The sequence below is a fragment of the Protopterus annectens genome, chromosome 2.part0 (genome assembly GCF_019279795.1).
Source record: "Protopterus annectens isolate FY-2018-M chromosome 2.part0, PAN1.0, whole genome shotgun sequence".
Taxonomy (NCBI): Eukaryota; Metazoa; Chordata; order Ceratodontiformes; family Protopteridae; genus Protopterus; species Protopterus annectens.
In genome coordinates, this window is record NC_056728.1 from 1,389,643,000 (window position 1) to 1,389,665,586 (window position 22,587).

Below are 22,587 nucleotides of genomic sequence, written 5' to 3' on the forward strand. Positions count from 1 at the left end.
GGGACATAATAGAAGAACCGTCCTCACCAACATGGAAGTTGGATATGGCAGCCAACTGCACTCTTAGTGTGGAAGTCGAGGCTCCTTCGTGGAAAAGGATGGAAAGAAATTCTAGAACTTTATGTAAAGGAGCAACCAGGGGGTCCAAGTGTTGACTAGATGCCCAGTACACAAAGCGTTTCCATTTACTCTTGTAAAGTTTTGTGGTGGAAGCCTTATGAGAGGCAACCAAAATGCGCTGAACTGCCGGAGAAAGTAGATCAGACCTGGTTAGGCGGGGAAGTGGAGTAGCCAAGCTGCTAGTTTGAGGGATTGAAGAGACGGGTGAGGAACTCCCGACGAATGTGTCAGTAGATCTGGTACTGGGTCCAGGATCCAAGGTTCCTCTGTTTGATGGGCTCGAAAAAGGGGAACCATATCTGTCGAGGCCAGAATGGGGCTATGAGTATAATTGTCCTTTCCAGATTCATGGCTTTCTGAAGAAATTTGGGAATCAAGGGGGTAAGTGGGAATGCATATAGGAGACCCGGGGGCCAATCGTGTATCAGTGCGTCCCTGGGGACATCCCCTGGAGGGGGTAGAAGGGCAAAATAGCTTCTGCATTTGGTATTCATCGGGGAGGTGAATAGATCGCAGCAAGGCTGGTGCCATTTGCGGAAAATTCTTTCCGCCACTTGTAGTTTGAGGGACCACTCGTGAGGTAACAGGATGACTCTGCTCAACCTGTCCGCAATGACGTTGGATGACCCCAGGATGTGCGTTGCTATAAGAAAGCGACCCGTGGACTCTGCCCATTGCCAAATTCTCATGGCCTCTCTGCATAATGGGTAAGATCTGGTTCCCCCTTGTTTATGTACCAGACTACAGACACGTTGTCTGTCTGAACTGCTACTGTTCCTAGAGGTAGGAGGGTTTGAAAGTGTTGCAACGCCAAGAACACCGCCCTCATTTCCAGAACATTTATGTGCAGGTTGTACTCCATGTTGGACCATTCCCCTTGGACTGTTCTTCCCTGAAAAAGTCCCCCCCACCCTATCAGGGAAGCGTCCGTGGTTATAGTGGCCGTCGGATTTGGTAGAACAAATGGACGACCCATAGTGAGATCCTGGCTGGACACCCACCATGAGAGGTCTCGCTTGCAAGAATCAGTTATCAGAATCTCGTACACTAGGGGTAACTGCTGGAACGACCACTGCGTGAACAGCAGCCATTGGAGGAGCCTCATGTGCAATCTTCTCATGGGAATCGCAATCAGGGACGTTGCCATGAGTCCCAAAACCTTCAACACCAATTTGGCCGGGGCTTTCCTGCATTGCAGCAGAAGAACAACCTGTTCCTTGAGGGATGAAGCCCTTCCTTGAGGGAGCTTTACCAATGTTAAGCGCGTATCTAGGTCCGCTCCGATGAATGAAATATGCTGTGAGGGCAGTAAGACAGATTTTTTGAAGTTTATGGAAATCCCTAGGTAGGAACAAAGGTTGACTGTATAGTTTCTTGCTTGTATGAGGAGACGCTCGGTGGTGGCGGTGAGGAGCCAGTTGTCCAGATAGGGAAACGCCCGGAATCCTAGACATCTCTAGTGAGACGCTACCACTGCCATGCATTTGGTGAATACCCTGGGGGCTGAGGTGAGCCCAAAGGGCAGGGCTCGAAATTGAAAATGACTGGCTCTCAGCCGGAAGCGCAGGTGATCTCTGGACGTTCTGGCCATCTTGATGTGGTAGTACGCGTCCTTGAGATCTATCGAGCACATCCAGTCGTCCTTCTGCAAAAATGGAAGGATTGATTGAAGCGTGACCATCCGGAACTTTTCCTTCTTCACGAAGGTATTGAGATTGCCGAGATCCAAAATGGGTCTCCAGTCCCCTGTCTTTCGGAACTAAAAAGAACCTCGAGTACGTTCTGGATCCTTTTTGGTCCGCCGGGACTGGCTGAATGACTCTTTTTTGAGCAGCTTTGAAATTTCTATTGCTGCTTAGCATCGCAGACGGGGTGGCACATCTGGAGACCTTCTTTGTTGGGGTGGAGTTGACATAAGGGGTATTTTGTATCCTCTGGTTACAATGCTTTTTACCCAGGAGTCTGAGGTGAGAGTTTGCCAGGCCTGTGGGTATAAAGCCAAGCGACCCCCGACTGCCTCCAGAGCAGGACAGTCGGGCCCCCATTCAGGAGTGCTGGAAAGGCTTACCAGGGATAGTATCCCTGTTGCCTTGGTTCTGCGGACCCCCTCTGCCGCCAGGGCGGCGTCTTCCATGTCTGCCCCCCCCCTCTGCCTCTGGGGGGGGTTCACTCTGTGTGGCCTGGAAAGATCCCAGAGTTCTACGGAACCACATTTTTCCGCCTCGTTGCCCTTTGGGGTACGGTCTGGATGGAACAGAAAAACGGACTCAGACAGCAGACAGAGTCTTTCCTTCCTGATCACACCGAGTTAATGTCTCTTTCACTTTGGGCCCAAAAAGAGTGGCACCATCAAAGGGGGCGTTGGCGAAAGAAGACTTGAAGGCTTCCGCAAAAGAGCACAGCCACATCCAGGATTGTCTTCGTAGAGCAATCGCTGAAGCTGCGGCCCTACTCGACCCTTCAGCCGCATACGAGATGAGCCTCATGGACGAGTTCACTACGGAGGTAAGGGTGTTAAGTTGTGCTGTTACCTTATCTGAAACAGCAGCATCTGTGTTACCCTGGAGGGTATCTCTCAGCTCCTTGATGAGATCCCTCTGTAGTCGTGTAAAATGTGTCAAATAGTTTAGCGAACGCATGGAAAAAGTCGCTGAACTAAAAATGCGCTTCCCGTATCTGTCCATAGTCCTAGAATCCTTATTAGGAGGATGAACAGAAGAGGAAGACTCCGACATCTCCTTTTTAGTGGCTGCTGCCACCACCATAGTGTCAACCGGGACTCCTTTTGTGAGATAGGTCTTGTCCTGGGGAGCGGTAATAAATTTACTTGGTTTTAGAGGGACCGGTTCCACTGTGTCCGGTGTCTCCCACGCCCTTCGAGCAATCAAATCCATTAACTCATCGAAGGGCGGAGTAACCCAGGAGGTAGAAGGTTGAGCACCAAATGCCTTCAGCAACACCGACTCTTCCTCAGTGGGGGCTAGGGACTGCCAATCACCCCTCTGTTTTCATATCTCCAAGATGTCCGCAAATGAGACATCCTCGGAGGGGGATTGGGATTTTGGGGACCCCTCTGACTCATCCAAGTCAGTGTCAGAAGTTAGAGATTCCTGTGGGGAGTCTAAGTGCCTCCTCTTGCACAATCTTTTCCTCGGGACCTCATCGGAGGGAGATTCCGTTGAGGCCTCCGAGGAACAGGGGGCATCCTCTAAAGATGGCTGAGACAATGGTGCTCCACGCTTTGGATGTGTCGTGGGAACAGAAACAGAGAGCGGCTCCTTAAGGGAGGGAGAAGACGCGTCCGATGAAGTGGTTGTCTGTGTAGACAAAACCTTCCTCATAAGGTCAAAACCCCCTGAACCTCGGGTCAAGGACTCCCCCGGTTCCGAAGAACATGGAAGAATCCGAGACACGGGGCCCATGGGTCTCGACCCCGAGGACGGAGCCGAGCCGATCTGCGCAGAGGCCCAGAGAGGGAGAGTCGGAACCGAAAGGTTGGTACGACTCTCGGTCCCGGAACCAAGGAGAGATAGTCGACTCCGCGACTCACCTATCTGTTCCGATGGAGTAGAGGTAAATGGTGTCGATCGTGCAATGGACGGTTTCGGCACCGAGGGCTCCACTATCATCGGCTCATCCTCTTCCGGCTCCGAGGACTGAATGGGTCTCGAAGGAGAACCTGTTGGAGATAAAGGAAGGCCTTCTAGTTTCGACACCAACTGGGAGGAAACTGCAATCAATTTGGAAAGGGCCGTGTTCTCCATAAGTTTCTGCACGACACGATCCACATCAGTATCAGATAATGGTCTGGAAGATCGGGTCGAAGGGGCCGAAGATGGCACCGACCGAAGAATAGACTGTGGCGGTAGTTCCGACACCGGTTCCAAGACCTGGGGCTCAGTGAGAGACAAACGTTCGACACTCGGCCCCGAAGTCTGTGGAACCGGCGAACGAACTCTAGAAGATGTACTCGGAGCCGATGACATGGGTTCCGACATCTTCGACCCCTTCGAAGACTAAGAAGCCTGGTCAGACTTGTCCAAGGGCCTCTTGGAAGGCAGGCTTAAGAAGCCCCCTGTCAATAAGTTTCCTGCGTCTATCTGTCATGACCCTCCCACTGAAGGAATGGCAAATAGAGCAATCCTCTTGCAAGTGGAGAGGGCCAAGACAGTAGATGCAGGAAGTGTGGTAGTCAGTGATGGACATTTTCTGTCCACACTGACACCTTTTAAAACCAGACTTGGCTTTTTCAGACATAACAGTAAACTTAAAGAAGAGGGTATTTAAAGTTTTAAGTTTAAGAGAATTTACAGTTAAGCAAGGGTAGGCCCCAAAGGGAAACCTATAAAAACTAACTACAATATACACACACACACACACACACACACACACACACACACACACACACACACACACACACACACACACACACACACACACACACACACACTATAGTATAGAAAAATAAAATATCAAAAAACTATAGGAGTATAATAACTTTTGAAACAAAGAAAAAAGACTATCTTATCTGTCTAACAACAAAATCTCTGGTCCGAGCTCTCTGTAGAGATGTGACCCGTTGCAGCGGCAAACTAGATCTGAGTAATGGCAGGGAGGATTGTGGGATATAGCCTGGTCTCGAGCTTCTCTAAGATGCAGAGCTTTGCTATGCGGCCGACTCGGAGCCGAGGATCGGCTCCGAACGCGTGTGTAAGAACAAACGGCGAGATTGAACACACTCGCATCACATATCAAACCAGGCTCTCTATGTAGGATCATGCCATTTCTCATTAATTATGCTAGACAGGCAATAGCCAGAACACAATCTCTCCACCCTACTACACGCCGCTCCTATCTTCACTAACTTTAGTAAAACTGATCTAGCCTGACTTGCATCTTGCTACAATAAAATAGCCAAATTCCTTTCAGGTCTCACGACTGCTCTGCTTTACACCAACTAAGTTGGCTAGAACTACCACATTATTTAACGCAAACTCAAATCGCTATTGCTCATAAGTGAGTACACCAACCTGACAAAACCCCTATTCTTCAACTAATGCTTTTACCTCATACTAACACTCCCCCACTTTGCTCCTCACACAAATCCTTATTACAGGTCTCTAAATCCAACAACAAAGCCGGAGACTCTCTTTACTCTAAGAGCATCTCCAAAATGTTGAATTCCATCTCTCAGCCCATCATCACTAACCCCAACCACGCTCACTTCTAAAATCAACTACGAATACCTCAACGACAATTGGCTTTGTTCGTGTATTTGTCCTGATTAAACACTTTCCCCAAACCGTTAGTTTCTCATCTTGCTCTCCTTCCACACCTCATCCACCATATGTAATTTGTTTACTTCTTTCTTTCCTTCTTATTCCCCTTCAGTTTACTTGTCCTAGTTAAACCCTTTTCTCTAGTCTTTCAGTTTCTCAAACTTACTCTTTCATACTACTTCCTCATCATGCAATTTTCTTACTTTCTACATTCCTCTTCACTTAATTCTTATTGGCTGATCACAGTGAGTTTCATTATTTAAATGGGAGAACTAATGTATTTGTTATAGCTGATGACGTCCGTTTTAAACTGACGGAAATGCTGTGTGGATAATTTTAGCATTTATATTTTTGATTTTTGGTGAATAAAGTCTACTTTTGTACCAAGTGACTTGGTCAAGCCTTCCCTACGGTGCTTGTTGGTTTTTATTTCCTCCTTACTCCTCATCTGTAATATTTCATCCTAACTTGCCACTATCTCACCTTTAGCTCATCACCTTTGCCCCTCGCCCAGCTCTTGCCTCTACTCTCTTCCTCTTCCCCTACCTTCTACTCTCCTCTCCCCTCTATACCTTCCTCACTATAGTCTCTTTTCTTGCATATCTTAGGCTCTTGCCTCTCTCTCATCGTTTGCTAATATCTCTCATCTGACTTGGTAGAGCAAGGTAGTTTTTAGTCTGTTTCCTTATTCATTCTACTGAATGTACTTCTTAAGTTATGGGTAACTAATAGTCATTATGATGGGTTCAAACAGGTATTCCTAAATATTTTTGCCTATTTATGTTACTTCTGAATGTTGTATTTTAGAGATTAACCATCTTTGGAGCTTTTCTCCCCGAGCCTCCATTGAGAACAGGTTTCTACCCAGTCGGACTATCCTGGTAAACAAAAATGTTACATAAATAAAACTAAAAATAAACAAACTTTTACAGAAGAGCCAGAATCAGTAACCATTAGGTATTAAATATCTAAACCAATATAACCAAGAGACAGACCAGAAAATCCCTTACAGCCTACTCATTTGGATTCTGGAAATATATAGACACAAAGTGACAGACACCGTTAACTGCTAGCAAAGTGTGTGGCAAGAAAAATGACTACAGCTTATGTCTCCCATTCTTATTACGGATACCTTTACTTAACACTGGGGGATGGCGAGTAAAGCACACAGTTCAGCTGGCCTGTGAAACTAGCTATACGCAGGATATCCCTGGAATCAAGGGATGCAGTAGTGAATACAATGACAATTTAATGATCTGCCCACACTGCAAGTCCATCATAGCACACAAAGATTTACAGAAGAATGCATCGGTTTAAATACAGTTCCTAAACACTAAGCATTAATCTACTTTAAAATGCTCAAATGATAAAATACAGCCAATAAAAGCACACAAATAAAAACTGAAGGACTGCTATGGAGTTTTCTGACTTAAACTTGCTGCAAGTTAACAACTTCTCAGACTCCGCTGACAAGAAAAAACTCAGAAAGTTGAAGTGGTTTAAGGCTTCAAAAAGTGGCAGAAAATATCAGCTAGAGTTTTGAAAGCCATCCACTCCAACACCAGACAGTGGCTTACAAAAATAGGGCTGACTAAGAAATAGATATTTCAAACGTTGTGACAATGGCAAAGACAGTGTTGGAAAAAAAATCAGTGAAGATATTTTAGAAATGCTGAAAAGCCTAAAATATATATTTCTACTTACTGTAAGGCTCCTCTGGCCAAATCATGTGGCATCAAATCTGTGTATCTGCAATATTCAAGTAAAAATGCTAAGTCCAAATATGAGCATGTATGCTTGCTACTAGCAAAACATTACACATTAATTAAATGATTTCAAAATACCAAGCACTTCAAACATTCACATTCTTTCCTGTAGTAAAAAAAAAAACAGTTAGTTATGTACTCACCATAACGATCTATGTATGTGGTCCATCTCGCCTACATTCTTTACTCACTGGTTCGGAGCCCAGAATCGGCTACAAGTCAGCCAACTATTTTTCTAGCATGAAGTCTCTAATTGGCTGGGCTAACCCAGTATCCCAAGATGCACCTCGCCCTAGCCCCAGATCTTGTTTGCAACCATACCAATCATAACCCTTACATGACCAACACTGGAAGGAATTCCAGCCAAAGAAAGAAAAAGCAACTGACCTTGAAGGGTTCACAGAGCCAATATTCCTCCAAATCCTCTAGGAAGGGGGCAGGTGGGAGGGTACGTAAGAATGTAGTCGAGATGGACCACATACATCGATCGTTGTGGTGAGAACATAACTGATGTTATGTGGTCCTATCTCGCCTCCATTCTTTACTCACTGGACAGCGTCCCCAGCACCTCTATCCTGGGAGGCTCATAGAAAGATACTCCTGAGAACCGTGGAACCAAAGGAAGCCCGGCCCCTAGAAGCCACGTCCAGCTTGTAATGAGTGATAAAGGTGTGAGGAGAGGCCCAGGTGGCCGCAGCACAAATATCATCCAGTGAAAGCCTGAAATGGAAAGCTATCGATGTAGACATTGCCCTGATAGAGTGAGCTCTGATGAGAAAAGGTAAACTTCTGCCTGCCGCCGAGTAGATGAAGGAAATACAATCGTTAATCCGTTTAGAAATTGTGCACTTGGAAACAGGACAACCTGCTCTGTTCTCTGAAAAGGACACAAACAGTTGATCAGACTTCCTAACCTGTTTAGTCCTGTGTAAACAGAACCTCAATTGCCTGTGCACATCTAACTGATGGAACCTGAACTCTGCCTTATTGGAAAAATTTGGAAAGAACACTGGTAACTCGATAGATTGATGGATTTTAACAGTGGATGTCACCTTTGGAAGGAAGGATGGGTTAAGTCTCAGTGAAACTCTGTCCTTATGAAAGGTCAAATACGGAGGTTTAATGGACAGAGCTTGAAGTTCTGATACTCTTCTGGCCGATGTAATGGCTATTAGAAACGCCGTTTTCCAAGATAAAAATTTCAGTTCACAGGTGGCAGCTGGTTCAAAGGGTGGTGAAGTGATGGCTTGTAGCACAAGGTTTAGGTCCCATGGCATGACAAGCTCTGACACAGGAGGGCGAAGTAGCCAAACACCTTTCAAGAAGGTCTTGCAGAGTTTATGGCCCATAAGAGGGGGCTCGTAAGATATATGGAAATTAGAGATTGCAGCCAATTGCACTTTAATGGTAGCAGGCGCAGAGCCCTGATGGAAAAGCATGGCTAAAAAATCTAAAACCGATGGAATTGAGGCTATGAAGGGGTCCAAATCTTGGGCCCGAGCCCAAATGGAGAATCTCTTCCATTTGCTGGAATAAATTTTTCTGGTAGAAGACTTATGAGATGAAGACAAGATGTGTACCACCTCCGGTGAAAAAGAATGCCGTCTAACTAGTGATGGAAGTGGAGTAGCCAGGCTGTCAGCCTGAGGGTTCCCAGGGATGGCTGGAGCTGGCCTGACATGTGAGTCAGGAGGTCTGGCACTGGGTCCAGAGTCCAAGGACCATCCACTGCGTACTTCTGAAGAAAAGGGAGCCATACTTGTCGAGGCCAGTATGGAGCAATAAGAATCATCCTGCTTCCCAAGGATATGGCTTTCTGAATCACTCTTGGTAACAGAGGAAAACGGAGGGAAAGCGTAGACCAGACCGGGAGGCCAATCGTGGGCTAGAGCATCCCTGGGTGACTCCCCCTGTGGGGGAATCAGTGTGACGTACTCGCTGCATTTGGCATTGAGGGGACTGGCAAGGAGATCGCAGCAAGGCTGACCCCACCTGTTGAAAATTTGAACCACCACTCGGTTGTTCAGGGACCACTCGTAAGGCATCAGAATAGCTGTGCTCAGCCTGTCCGCTATCACGTTGGACTTTCCCAAATGTGAGTTGCCACTAAGAACCGTTGGGAAGATACTGCCCAATGCCACACTCCCATGGCCTCTCTGCAGAGGGGATAAGACTTGGTTCCCCCTTGCTTGTTCAGGTACCACACTACGGACATGTTGTCCGAGTGAATCGCAATTGTTCCCAGAGGTAGAGAGTCTTGGAGTGCTCGCAACGCTAGAAACACCACTCATCTCCAGAACATTGATGTGCAGATGTACCTCGTGATCTTGCAACGTGCCTTGGACCGTCCTGCCAAGATAATGCCCCCCCACCCCACCCCATCTGGGAGGCGTCCGTGGTCACTGTAGCCACTGGAGACATAGGAATCAAGCTCCTCCCTTTGTCCAGATTGGCGGAACGTAGCCACAAGCGGAGGTCCTGTTTGCACCGTTCCGTGAGAAGTATCAAGTGGGAAAGAGGAAGTTTCTGAAATGACCATTGGGCGGAAAGGAGCCATTGCAGAATCCGCATATGTAACCTGGCCAGAGGCACCAGCATGATGGTGCCGGCCATGGAACCCAAAAGCTGGAGAACTAACCTGGCTTGAACTCTTTTGAGGGGCAACAGTGCGTGGATCTGAGACTGCAGCACTCTTATTCTCTCTTGTGGCAGAAAGGCTCGCATCTGAATAGAGTCTAGCTCTGCGCCTATAAAAACAACACGCTGTGAGGGCAGCAAGGCAGACTTTTCCCAGTTTAAAGTAATTCCTAATTGTTGACACAGTGTTATGGTAGTCTCCCTGGCTTGAACGAGCAGATGCCTGGTGGGGGTGGTGAGAAGCCAGTCGTCCAGATACGGAAACACCTGGAATCCCTAATGTCTCAGGTGAGCTGTCACCACTGCCAAACACTTGGTGAACACCCTGGGGGCTGTGGTGAGACCAAAGGGCAGGGCAAGAAACTGGAAGTGACTGGCTCCCAGCCGGAAGCGCAAGTGACTCCTGGATGCCTTGACCATCTTTATGTGGTAGTAGGCATCCTTGAGATCGATGGAGCACATCCATACTCCTTTTTCCAGCAATGGAAAAATGGACTGAAGCGTGACCATTCGGAACTTGGACTTCAGAACGTAGTGATTCAGTCGACTGAGATCCAGAATGGGTCTCAGGTCCCCTGTTCTTTTCGGCACCAAAAAAGAGTCTTGTGTAAGCTCCTGATCCGATATGGTCTGGGGGGACTGGTTGGATGACTCCTTTTTCTAGCAGCTTTGTAACTTCTAGTGCTGCTTGATCCCGTTGACTGGGTGGGACGTCCGGGATTCTTCTGACTGGAGGGGGTGTTGATACAAAGGGAACAGCGTAACCTTCGGTAACTATTCGAAGCACCCAACGATCCTGGGTGATGCTTTCCCAGGCTTCTGGATGCAACGAAATTCGGCCCCCGACTGGCTCCGGAACAGCACAGTCAGACAACGCCTCAGGAACGCTGGAAGGAAGATCTGCGAAAGGAATCGCGGTCCCCCGAGTTGCGAGGGCCTCCTCTGCCTCTAGGACGGCGTCTTCCAGAATAATTTTCCCCCTCCTCTGCCTCTGCAGGGGGACTCACCTTGAGCTGTAGGGAAAGGCCTCTGAGACTTCTTGAACCACATTTCCCACCCTCTCTGAGCCTTGGGGTAAGGCCTAGAAGGGAGAGAGAAATGGGCCCCTACGGCAGATAGTGTCTTTCCCTCCTGTTCCATCTGGTGAGGGTGTCTTTCACTTTGGTCCCGAAAAGAGAGGACCCATCAAAGGGGGCGTCCGTGAAGGAAGACTTAAAGGCCTCAGAGAAATGACACAGGCGCATCCAGGCTTGCCTTCTGAGAGCTACACCTGAGCTAGCTGCCCTACTCGCCCCTTCGGCTGCATAAGATATGAGCCTCATGGACGAGTTGACAATGGAACCAAGGGTAGACAACTGGGCGTTAACAGTCTGCATTACCACCTCAGGCATGTTACCCGTCAGAGTATCTCCTAGCTCCTTAAGGAGATCTCTTTGGAGCCGAGTGAAATGACAAAGGTAATTCAGCAACCTCAAGGTAAAGGTCGCCGAATACAGGGTACGCTTCCTGTACCGGTCCATACTCCTGGACTCCTTGTTAGGAGGGTGGACGGAAGAAGAAGCCTCTGCAACTTCCTGCTGAGTGGCTGCCGCCACCACCAAGGCATCTACCGAAACCCCTTTGGTCAGGAACTCTTTCCCCGGGGGAGCAGAAAGGAACTTATTTGGATGTCTGGGCACTGGTTCCACAGAATCAGGGTTCTCCCACACCCTTCAACAAATCAAATCCATGAGTTCGTCGAAGGGTGGAGACACCCAGGAGGCGGAGGGTTGAGCTCCGAAGGCTTTGAGGAATACGGACTCCTCAGAGGGGGTCTTGGAAGGCCAGTCGCCTCTCTGTCTCAAAATCTCCAGGATGTCGGAGAAAGAGACATCATTGGACAACTTGGGGGACCCCTCTGACTCCTCGAGGTCGGTATCAGAGGTGAGGGACTCGTCCTGGGAGTCTATGTGCTTCCTCTTGCACAATTTCTTTCTGGGGGGCTCCTCAGGCACAGACTGAGGGGCCCTCAGAAAGTAGGTGACCGCTCAAGGGTGTATCCCCAGACCTTCGGGCTCTGCCATCCACGGATAAGGGAGGCGTCAGAGGCTCTAGCCAGGATGTATGGGGACGGAGTGACCTATCCAGGTGATGTGACTGACGATCTGGCCAGAGCGCTCCTCATGGCCTCGAAGGCAGGCCCCCCCGAATCAGAGGACCGACCAGTCTCCAAGACCATTACCGGAGTAGAGATAACCCGAGCTGATGCACCAAGGGAGAGACTTGGAACAGACAGGAGTCCCGAGGTATCCCCCTCGGGTCCGACTGAGGAAACCAGAGTACCGAAACCATAGGACGGAGCCGACATGGTTGGAGCAGACGCCGGCTCCGATAGACCCACCTGGGGTATCAAAGCCAACACAAGGACATCACTCGGTGCAGGGCACTCCAGCTCCGACGACACATTGGTGCTCTGAGGAGGAATCATCGGTACTAGGACAGGGACTGGCTCCGGAGCAGACTGGGTCAGAGCCAAAAACAGTTTTGCTAACACCAGCGACTGCAGGAGCCTCTGGACCACCCTATCCACATGCAAATCAGATAGCCTAGAGGATTTGGAAGAAAATGAAGGGGATCGGGATCTCCTACCTGGAGACTCATGCCTGACCGGCTCCGAATAGGCCCCAATAATATCGGAGCCGAGGTCTACTCCAGTACAACAGATACCTCCTGCAGCCCCAAGGACAATGGAGCCGAGGAGGTAGTATCCATAACCGAAACTTTCTCCTGTGGCCCTGAGGACAATGGAGCCGAGGAGGAAGTATCCACTTTTGAAACTTTCTCCGAAGGCTCTGAAGAGGCAGACTGAGCCAGAGATCTTTTCTTGGCCTTAGCAGGCTTAGATTTAACACTAGAAAATGAAGAAGAATCTAAGGCCTCCTCAAAGGCAGGTTTAACCAGACCCTTCAAAATCAGTTTATTTTTTCTTTCCTGCAGTACCCTAGGGGCTAAACACGTGGCAAAAACTGCAGGACTATTGTAGATGAATAGCACCCAGACAATAAACACAGATGGAATGGCCATCTGTAATGGACATTTTATAGCCACATTTGGTACACTTCTTAAACCCGGAGGGTTTATGTTCTTTCTGCTCTTTAGACATGCTAACAACCGCACAACACCCAGCCAACAGAGACAACACAAGAGGAAGGCGGGAAAAAACAAAACACACTAACGCCAAGTAAACTCTAAGTTAAATGTTTCTTGGAGGGAAAAAGTACAGTTTTGTACCTACCATAAATGTAGATGCTCGACTGCTAATACAGCTGCAGTCATAACAGATGGGGGTTCTCCTGCCGTCAGGCGGGTCGTCGGTCGGCCGAATTCCAAAGTCTAGGTCCGGCGTCGGTTGTCGTCGCTTCTTCCCTGACGTCAGTGCGCCAGGGGTATAAAAGAACCAGCAGACGCCATTTTCTTCAGTTTTTCTTGCCCCAGATGTCAGGTGCCCCCAGAAGGAAGGCAATACATAAATTTATGTAATAAAGCAATGCAATATAATCAAAATACAGTAGTTTCAAGCAAATACACCATAAAAGAATACCCCAATCAGGTTGTATGAGGAGGCGTTAGCCAATAGGCCTGTCCCAAGAGGGGAAGGAGGGAGGGAAACCTGGACTGAAGCTGTATTAGCACTTGAACATCTACATTTTTGGTAGGTACAAAACTGTACTATGTTCATCGTGCATACAGCTGCAGTCATAACAGATGGGTAGAATCCCAAAGCTAAGAAAGGGGTGGTAGGCACTAGGTGGAACTAGGAGGAGCCAGAATGCCCTGCAAGACTGCAGTGGCAAAGCCTGCTCTAACTAGAGCATAATGGTAGATGGTAGTGCTTGGAGAAGGTATGCACAGAAATCCAAGTGGCTGCTTCCAAAATATCTTTGGTAGGAACTCCTCTGAGGAAAGCTGCAGAGGTAGCTGTGGCCCTTGTGGAGTGAGAGCTGATGCCTGCAGGTACAGTTTTACCATGAAAAGAGCAACAAAAGCGTATGCAGTGGGCTATCCATTTTGAGATTGTCTGTTTGGAAATTGGCTTCCCTTGAGCTCCTACAGCATAGGACACAAAGAGCTGTTCCGATTTTCTGAAAGGCTTTGTTCTGTCCAAATAATAACGCAGCTGTCTGTGGATGTCCAAGGAATGTAGTAGTCTCTCCCCTTTGTTTTGAGGATTAGGGTAAAAGGTAGGCAAGTGTATAGCCTGATTCAAAGCTTCCCTGGATACCACCTTTGGCATAAAGGATGGGTTGGTTCGTAAGGAAACTCGGTCCTGATAGAAGATGATAAAAGGCTGCACAGCCATGAGGGCTTGTAGTTCCGATACCCTACGAGCTGAGGTGATAGCCAGAAGGAAAGCTGTTTTCCAGGACAAATACTGCAAGATTGTTGAGGCAGCTGGTTCAAAAGGAGGCAAGGTCAGCTTTTCTAGAATGAAATTGAGATCCCAAGCAGGTATTGGTTGTTTCCTTGGGGGTTTTATATTCTTGCCCCTCTGAGGAACTGTCTTAAGAGGGGGTGAGAGAATAAGGGTGGATCAGTGTTGTATTCTGCAGAAATGGCTGAGGCATGGATTTTGATGGAGGAGAATGAAAGTCCACTGCTTAGCAGCTCAGCTAGATACTGTAATATTTGAGGTAAATTCAGTTTTCCAGGATTCTGGCCCTTTTTCTCATTCCAGGCACAAAACCGTTTCCATTTTGCAGAGTAAGCTTTTCTAGTAGACGGCCTTCTGGCCTCCAAAATGACATCCTGCACCTCCTTGGAGAGTAGGGTCTGTTGTGATGTCAAGGAATCTTCCATGCGGCCAGATTGAGTGTTTTCAGCTGACTGAATAGTTTTGAAGCTGTGCTGAGTCAGAAGAAGAGGCATTAGAGGCAGGGTCCATGGTGGGGAATGCGTCAGGCTCCTCAGGAGTGGGTACCAGTGCTGTCTTGGCCAGTCTGGAGCAATGAGAATCATCTTTGGTCCGTCTGCTCTGGTTTTTATTAGAACATTGGGCAGCAGAGGAAGAGGTGGAAAGGCATAAACTGTCATTGTTGTCCAACTGAAAGAGAGAGCGTCCACTCTCCAGGCCTGTGGATGAAAAGTCCTTTAGCAGAATTTGGTCAATTGGTGATTTTTGTGGGAGGCAAAGAGATCTATGTCTGGCCTTCCCCATGCTTGAATTATCTCTGTAAAAACTTGAGGATGCAACTTCCATTCGTGTGGATCTGTCATATTTCTGCTTTTGTTGTCTGCCAGCGTGTTATCCTTGCCTGGCAAGTACTGTGCTTGAAGTTCGATTTGTAATTCCAGAGCCATGTTCCAAAGTGACATGGCCAGCCTGCATAGGGGGTATGAATGGGTTCCTCCCTGTTTGTTTATGCACCACATTACTGCGGTGTTGTCTGTCCTTATCAATAGTTGACCTGGATGCAGAAGGTCTTTGAAAGCTATAATAGCATTTATTACTGCTAGCATTTCCTTTTGATTGATGTGAAGGTGCTTTTCTTTTTGGGACCATTTGCCCTGAATGCACCGATCGGTCATGTGCGCCCCCCCAGGCGTAGTCCGAGGCGTCTGTTGTGATGACTTGATTTGCTTGAGGCTTGCAGAATGGGAGACCTGTGTTTGTTTGGCATGCTTGAGCCCACCACAGAAATTCCTTTTGAAGACATGGAATTAGTGGTATTATTGTTTCCAGACTGTGGCTGTGTTGAGACCATAGGTTTTTCAGGTACCATTGAAGTTTCCTCATATGCAGCTTTGCACATGGGATCAGTAGAATGCAAGATGCCATGAATCCCAGAGCCTGCAGGATTTTCCTTGCAGTCAGCCTGGTGAAATTTGCTAGTGTTCTGAAGTATTGAGTTAGTTGCCCCTGCTTCTCTGGCGTGAGGTAAGCCATCTGGGTGTTTTGGCGCTCCCAGGAAAGTTATTTTCTGAGAGGGTATTAGCCTTGATTTCTTTTTGTTGACTGTGTATCCCAGAGAATTCAACAACATTATTACAAAAGCCAGATGTTTCAGAAGTATGTGCTTGCTGTCCGCTTGGATCAGGCAGTCGTCCAAATATGGGTATAATTGTATCCCTTGAAGTCTGCAGTAGGCAATTACTGATGCCAGGCATTTCGTGGAATACTCTGGGCGCAGTAGATAAACCAAAGGGCAATGCAGAGAATTGATAATGGGTTGAACCTGCAAGAAATCTGAGGTATCTTCTGCAATTTTGTCTGATTGGGACATGCAGGTATGTCTCCTTGAGGTCCAATGTTACCAGCCAAGACTCCTTGCCCAGCATGGGAAGAAGCTGCTGTAATGTGAGCATCTTGAATTTTGGTACGAGTAAAAATGTGTTTAGGATGGATAGGTCCAAAATAGGTCTCCAATCGTTTCCCTTACTTGGTACCAGGAATAGTCTGGAATAAAAACCTTGACCTTGTTCGTGAGTAGGTATCTCTTGAATAGCTTTCATGTCCATGAGATCTGAAATTTGTCTTTGTGCCTCTGCCCTTTGATTGTGTGGCAGGTTTGGCATGCCTCTCATTTTTGGAAGGGTGTGAAAATGGAATCTGTAGCCTCTGTTTATAATGTCCAGGATCCATTTGTCTTTTGTGACAATATGCCAATTTTTTGAAAATACCAGTTTTCCGCCTAAGGGTGCTGCCATTTGAGCCTTGCTTGGCATGTAAAGGGGAAAGTCATTGGGCTTGCTTTCTGAATGGCTGCGAACTATCCTCACCACCTCTTTGTGTAGGAGCTTGCCAGTGTCTGCCTCTAGACGATCCTTGAGATTGCCCTCTGCCCCTCGGGCGCCTGTATCTGCCTCTTTGGCGTCTGTCCGTGGCCGGAAAGGACCAATTTTTGGATGGCCAATTTCTACTGAAACGTGGAGGTTGGACCTGTAGAAAATCTTTCACTGTTTGCATTGATTTAGCCTTTTCCTCCATTTTCTTTAATATCTCCTCAGCTTTAACACCAAATAATACATCCTTTTGTAGAGGGGCATCTAGTAATTTAGCTTTGACATGATCTGGTAAGGTTTGCTCCTTGAGCCAGGCATGCCTACGTATGACTGATCCTGTAACAGCAGCTCTACATGAGGCCTCTAGAGCATCAAAACCACATTGCAAGGTATGTTTACCCACTTGTTCTGCACTATGCATCAAATCCTGCAACTCCTTCAAGTCTGGTTGTTCAGGCTGTGACATTTTACTTCTCAACTGTGATAACAGAAACTGTTGGTACTTTAGCATATGGAACTGGCAGTTTAATGCCCTCATGGTTAAGCCGGCAGAGGTGTATACCTTTTTTCCCCACCTTTCTAAGGATCTGGAATCTCTCTCGGAAGGTAATGGGTTTTTAGCAGTGGAGGCTTTAATTCCCTTGGGGCCCTGTGAGATAGTTTCTGGGTCAGCCGCATGGCTTTTGTATAAAAATTGGTGTGAGTCAGGAACCCGGTAGTACCTGTCAGGCTTGACTGGGGCTGGAGGTAAAGAATCCGGATTAAGGCAGGCCTCCGAGTACACATCATCTAGTATGTCTAAGACCGGAGGTATAGCCAGAGGCCTGTGCTGAGGTAGCAAGAGAAAATCCCTAAGCCTTTTCTTGGAATCCGAGTACTCTTGGCCTTCCCAGTGGAAGTGTTCCCTTAAGGTATGCAAGGTTTCCCCAAATGAGTAATCCTCTGGGGGGGGGGGAGACAGAGGGAATGGACTCCTCAGCATCAGAATCTTCAAAAGGGGAGTAAGAATGTTCCTGTTCATCAGAGTGCTCTGAAATAATGGAGGCCTGGTCAGAGGAGGGGGATATTTCCTCCACTCTGGGCCTTTTGCCCGGGGGGGGGGGTTGAGAACCCCTGATAAGAGAAATCAAATCCTCAGCCATTTTAAGCATCTGTTTTTTAGGCATGGGGCCTGGAGAAGGGCCCTGTGGAGCTTGTTTCTTAGGATGCATGGCTGCTTTAGACTTAGTGAAAGCCTTGACAGAAAAAGAAGAGGAAGGTCTGAAGACACCTTGAGAGGGGGCAGACCTGTCTACATTTTGAGATTCACCACCAAGAGTGGCTTCGGTATCTGTAGTCGGGCTGTGGGCCGAGGAGCCTGCGACCTCTGGCACAGAAGACACCACCAATGAAGTGTAGTCGGTAGGCAGGGGCTGCGTAGGCGCCTCGCTGAGAACCGGACCAACTGTAGTCGGCTTTGGCGTGGTGTCGGTAGAGGCCGCGGACCTCGTGTGTCGGTCCTTATCTTTGCGTTTTTTAGACAAAACTGGAGTCGGAGTATCCGACGACATAATATAGTTAAATGTTTTGCCAAAATAGTGTTGGGCGAACTCCGCCCGACGCTTAATGGTGCGTTTGTTGAATGTAGCACAAAAACGACAGACCGAGACGTCGTGGTCTGGGCCTAAGCAAGGAATGCAGAGGGAATGAAAATCCTTATGCGGTATTTGCTTCCCACAAGAAATACAATTATTAACTTTGTCTGACATCAGTCTGAAGCAAGAAAAGTTTCCCCAACGGGGTACTTAGCTTTCAAGAAGACTTTGGTTGCAAAGTTTTCGTAATTTCAGGAGCTGGCCGACTGGCACTTGCGAACTGCTTCTGCTTCGGGCGCGGCGAGAAAGACTGAAGAAAACGGTGTCGGCTGGTTCTTTTATACCCCTGGCGCACTGACGTCAGGGAAGAAGCGACAACCGACGCCGGACCTAGACTTTGGAATTCGGCCGACTGATGACCCGCCTGACGGCAGGAGAACCCCCATCTGTTATGACTGCAGCTGTATGCACTATGAACATCTACTACCCACAACTCAAAAACCAGCACAAAAAAAACAAGGGAACAACACTGGAGGGGACTAGGTCCTCTAACTTAAATGGGCCTAGCCCGCGAAATTGAGGGATACCACAAACAAACAGTCCTCACAAAGCTCACAACAACTAGTCAAAAATAGAAGAGTAGCTATTAAAATTGCTTTTGCAATACAACTGACTACTAAAATACTTAGAAAAGTATTTGAAAAGGGTACTTAGCCACAGCCAAGCGAGACCACGTTCTAACTCTACAAGCGGCAAACGAGATCTGGGGCTAGGGCGAGGTGCATATTGGGATACCGGGTTAGCACAGCCAATTAGAGATTTTGTGCTAGAAAAATAGTTGGCCGAGTCGGAGCCAAACCCGTGAGTAAAGAATGGAGGCGAGATAGGACCACATAACATCTAATGTTTTAAAGACAGCAACAAAAATGTATATTGCAGTCTTTTACAGCAGCTATAAGAATATGGGCAACATAGTCTACAAACTAATGCTTATTTAAACTTAATTTCAAAGGTTTAATACACTATGCATATTTCAAAGCTACTCAAGTCACAACCACCAAAATGAAAATCATAAAAAGCAGTTAGAAATGCAACAAGCTAGAAGAAAAATGTCTACCATCAATGTAAGAACTCAGTCTCTTTATAAATTCAAATTTTGTACCATCGCAACTCAACCTCAGTTTAAGATTTAAGATTTCCATATTGCTTTAGTTAAGAGACATATTCCACCTTGTTTCACAAACTTATCAAAATAAAAGCTGGACGTAGAATTAAGCTTTTATGACATAAGAAATAAGCACCTAGTTACTTTACTAGAATAAAAAGTCATGTAATTACCACACTGACATTAGGACTGCTTGGCAAATTCAGTTTTCTTAGGTTGTATGGAATACCACCTTCTCATTGTGCATTACTCATTTCTCACTCTCCAGTTCTTGTTACAGCATTAAAGAAAAAAAAGAAAAGGAGAGATGGAGGACAGAACTAACAAGACATACTGCAGGTCTCGGATGGAGAGAGGATATGCACTGAAAAGCAAGAGCCTTCTTAACAATTTTCCATTATTACTTCTATAACTGATGACAGGACGTTTACCTTCAATAAGTTTAAGGTCAGAGCTATTACCTATTCTCCCACGTGACCACCAGACCACAACAAAAAATTACAGTAACCTTAAAGTAAGACCTGGTCATTGGAACAACATTTAGCTACAGTACCTTAAAAAGATGGCCAGAAAGAATCAAAATACAGCTGCACAATTACCATCATTACTAGCATTCAGAAAAAAGGCAACAAGTAACCATCATTAGATGAATGAGATCTTGGAGATGCAGGGTAGATGCGGTACACATTTCTGGCAGAATTCAATGTCAACTATCACCAAGAGCGAGCACAAAAAACTCCTTATCCCATTTTGACTTGCACAGGATACAAACAAGTATCAGCTTGGTGAATGGGTTCATTTTTTCTACATAAAATCTGTCAAGTGATCTGCTACTGTTCTTACCTTAATGGCCGTTTTATTGTTGCAATACATTCTTCTGTGTTATTTCCATAAACATCTCAGGATATGCAATCAATTTTCTTTCTGCGATGCCCACCTCCATTTAATTTTCTATGGAATGCCCTCTGACCTTTGATTTTATGGAATGCATTCCACTAAACCTGCCAGTTCACTGCACAAACGTGATTGAGGTTTTTTTTTTGTGTGATAGCAGTGACTTTTGATAGTGGAGTTCTAAATCCTTACAAGGATGACCCTTATTTGAGTTCAGCAAGAAGTTCACATGACAGTGATGTTGGTGAAGCTGTGCGGCTTCCTCCATACTGTAGTGCAAGACATTTAAAAAATCACAAATACATCTGTTCTGCTAGGAAAGGTGCTTTTTTTTTTTTTTGCAGAGTACTAAACGAGATACATTTTTATACTCATGAATGCACTACTTCCATTTTGTGCTGACAAGTTACTTTTATTATTGTTGAATCATAGCAGTGCACTGACTCTTTCAGTAATGTTTTTAAGTGTCAGCAGTATGTCTATGTGTGTAAAGTGTTTATGTTTGGTATGCAAGGGAAAAGGTAATGGTAAAACTCACTTTGAAAATTATGGATAGGACATTACTAATGAACAGGACATTAAGTACAGTTGTGTACACTTGCCATAAATGTAGATGTTAGAGTGTATTCACTGTTGCAGTCATTACATTAGGGTAATCTGCTGGCAGGTTGCCCTCAGGCGGCCTGAATTCCAAAGTCTTGGGTCCTGCGTCGTCAGGGGTATAAAACATGCAGCCGCCATTTTCTTTAGTTTTTCTTGCCCCCCCCATGTCAGGTGCCCCCAAAAAGGTAGACTGCAACAGTGAATACATTCGAACATCTACATTTATGGTAAGTGTACACAACTGTACTATGTTCTTCGTGTTTCACTGTTGCAGACATTACATTTGGGTAGAATCCCAAAGCTATGGTTGGGAGGCTCTTAATACCAAACAGAGGATCATGCTGTAAAGGTGCATCTAGCAATTTAGCTTTAACATGATCAGGCAAATTTTGTTCCTTTAACCAGGCATGCTTCCTAATCACAGATCCAGTAACTGCGGCCCTGCAGGAGGCCTCTAAGGAATCAAAACCACATTGCAAAGTATGCTTTCCAACTTGTTGAGCTGCATGCAATAATTCCCGCAATTCTTTATTTTCTGCACATTCTGAAACCAACATCAGTTTCTGTTTCAGCAGTCCCATAACATGTTGTTGGTACTTAAGCATATGAAATTAACAGTTTAAGGCCCTGACTGCCAAGGTTGCAGATGTATAAACCCCCCCCCCCCATCTGTCAAGTGCCCTTGAATCTGTCAGAGGGGGTAGGATTTTTTGCTGCTGAGGCCTTAACTCCCTTTGGACCCTGTGAAATATTTTCAGGATCAGCAGCAGGATTTCTAAATAAGAATTTATGCGAGTCCGGGACCCTGTAATATCGATCAGGCTTACTGTGAGCCGGAGGTAAGGAGTCAGGGGTCAAGCTCGACTCCGAAAACACATCATCCACAAAGTCTAAAACAGGGGGAATGGCTAAAGGCTTGTGCTGAGGGAGAAGGAGGAAATCACAGAGCCTCTTTTTTGATTCTGAGAAGTCTTGGCTCTCCCAGTGAAAATGCTCCCTCAATGTATGCAAGGTTTCTCCAAATGAATAATCCTCTGGAGGAGATGCTGATGGAATAGACTCCTCAGTATCAGAATCCTCATAGGGAGGTATAGATAATTCCTGATCAGAAGAGGAATCAGAAGAAATGGAAACCTGATCTGAAAATTCATAATCAGTGTCTTGCCTAGGCCTCATATCTGGAGGGGGATGGGAACCCCTGATCAAGGTAATAAGGTCTTCAGCCATTTTGATCATCTGTTTTTTAGGCATAGAGGCCTGTGCACGTGGCTAATGAGTCTTTTTTAGTTTTAGAAGTTGCCTTTGGTTTTGCAGCTGTCGTCGGTTTGACATATAAACGTTGAGGTCTGAATACTCCATCAGAAGCCGGTGCCTGCTCAGTGGCTCTGGACCCATCCTAGGGGATTCATCCGTCGGTCCAATACCTTGAGTATCTTGCGGCATGCCGGACTCCACATGGGTGTCGGTAGAGGCCTGCGACTCGAAGGTAGCGGGCATCAGGGGCTGCGAAGGTGCCTCACTGAGTACCAGCGAACCGGCGACTGGCTTAAGAGAAGCTTTGTCGTCGGTTTTGGATCTCTACTGCCTTTCTCTGTCCTTTTCTTTGAGTGTTTTATGTACTCTGGTAGTCTGATTGCTATCAGACGACATTTCTGGGTAGTTAAATCGGTTTCCAAAATACTTTGACGCAAAAATATACTGACGCTTAATAGTGCGTTGGTTAAATCAAGCACAAAACCGACAGCCAGGCATGTTGTGATCAGGGCCTAGGCAAGGAATACAGTATAAAT

At 46.6% G+C, this 22,587-nt stretch overlaps 1 protein-coding gene across 4 annotated transcripts in view; it reads right to left on the reverse strand.

Moving 5' to 3' along the window:
- HADHB (hydroxyacyl-CoA dehydrogenase trifunctional multienzyme complex subunit beta) overlaps positions 1 to 22,587 on the reverse strand; it is a 1,343,347-nt gene that overhangs the window by 1,009,815 nt on the left and 310,945 nt on the right. For all 4 annotated transcript variants that reach the window (XM_044061616.1, XM_044061615.1, XM_044061614.1 and 1 more), the window contains exon 5: positions 7,104 to 7,148. In XM_044061616.1, the coding sequence (XP_043917551.1) occupies positions 7,104 to 7,148 (45 nt within the window). The remainder of the gene's footprint in view (positions 1 to 7,103; positions 7,149 to 22,587) is intronic.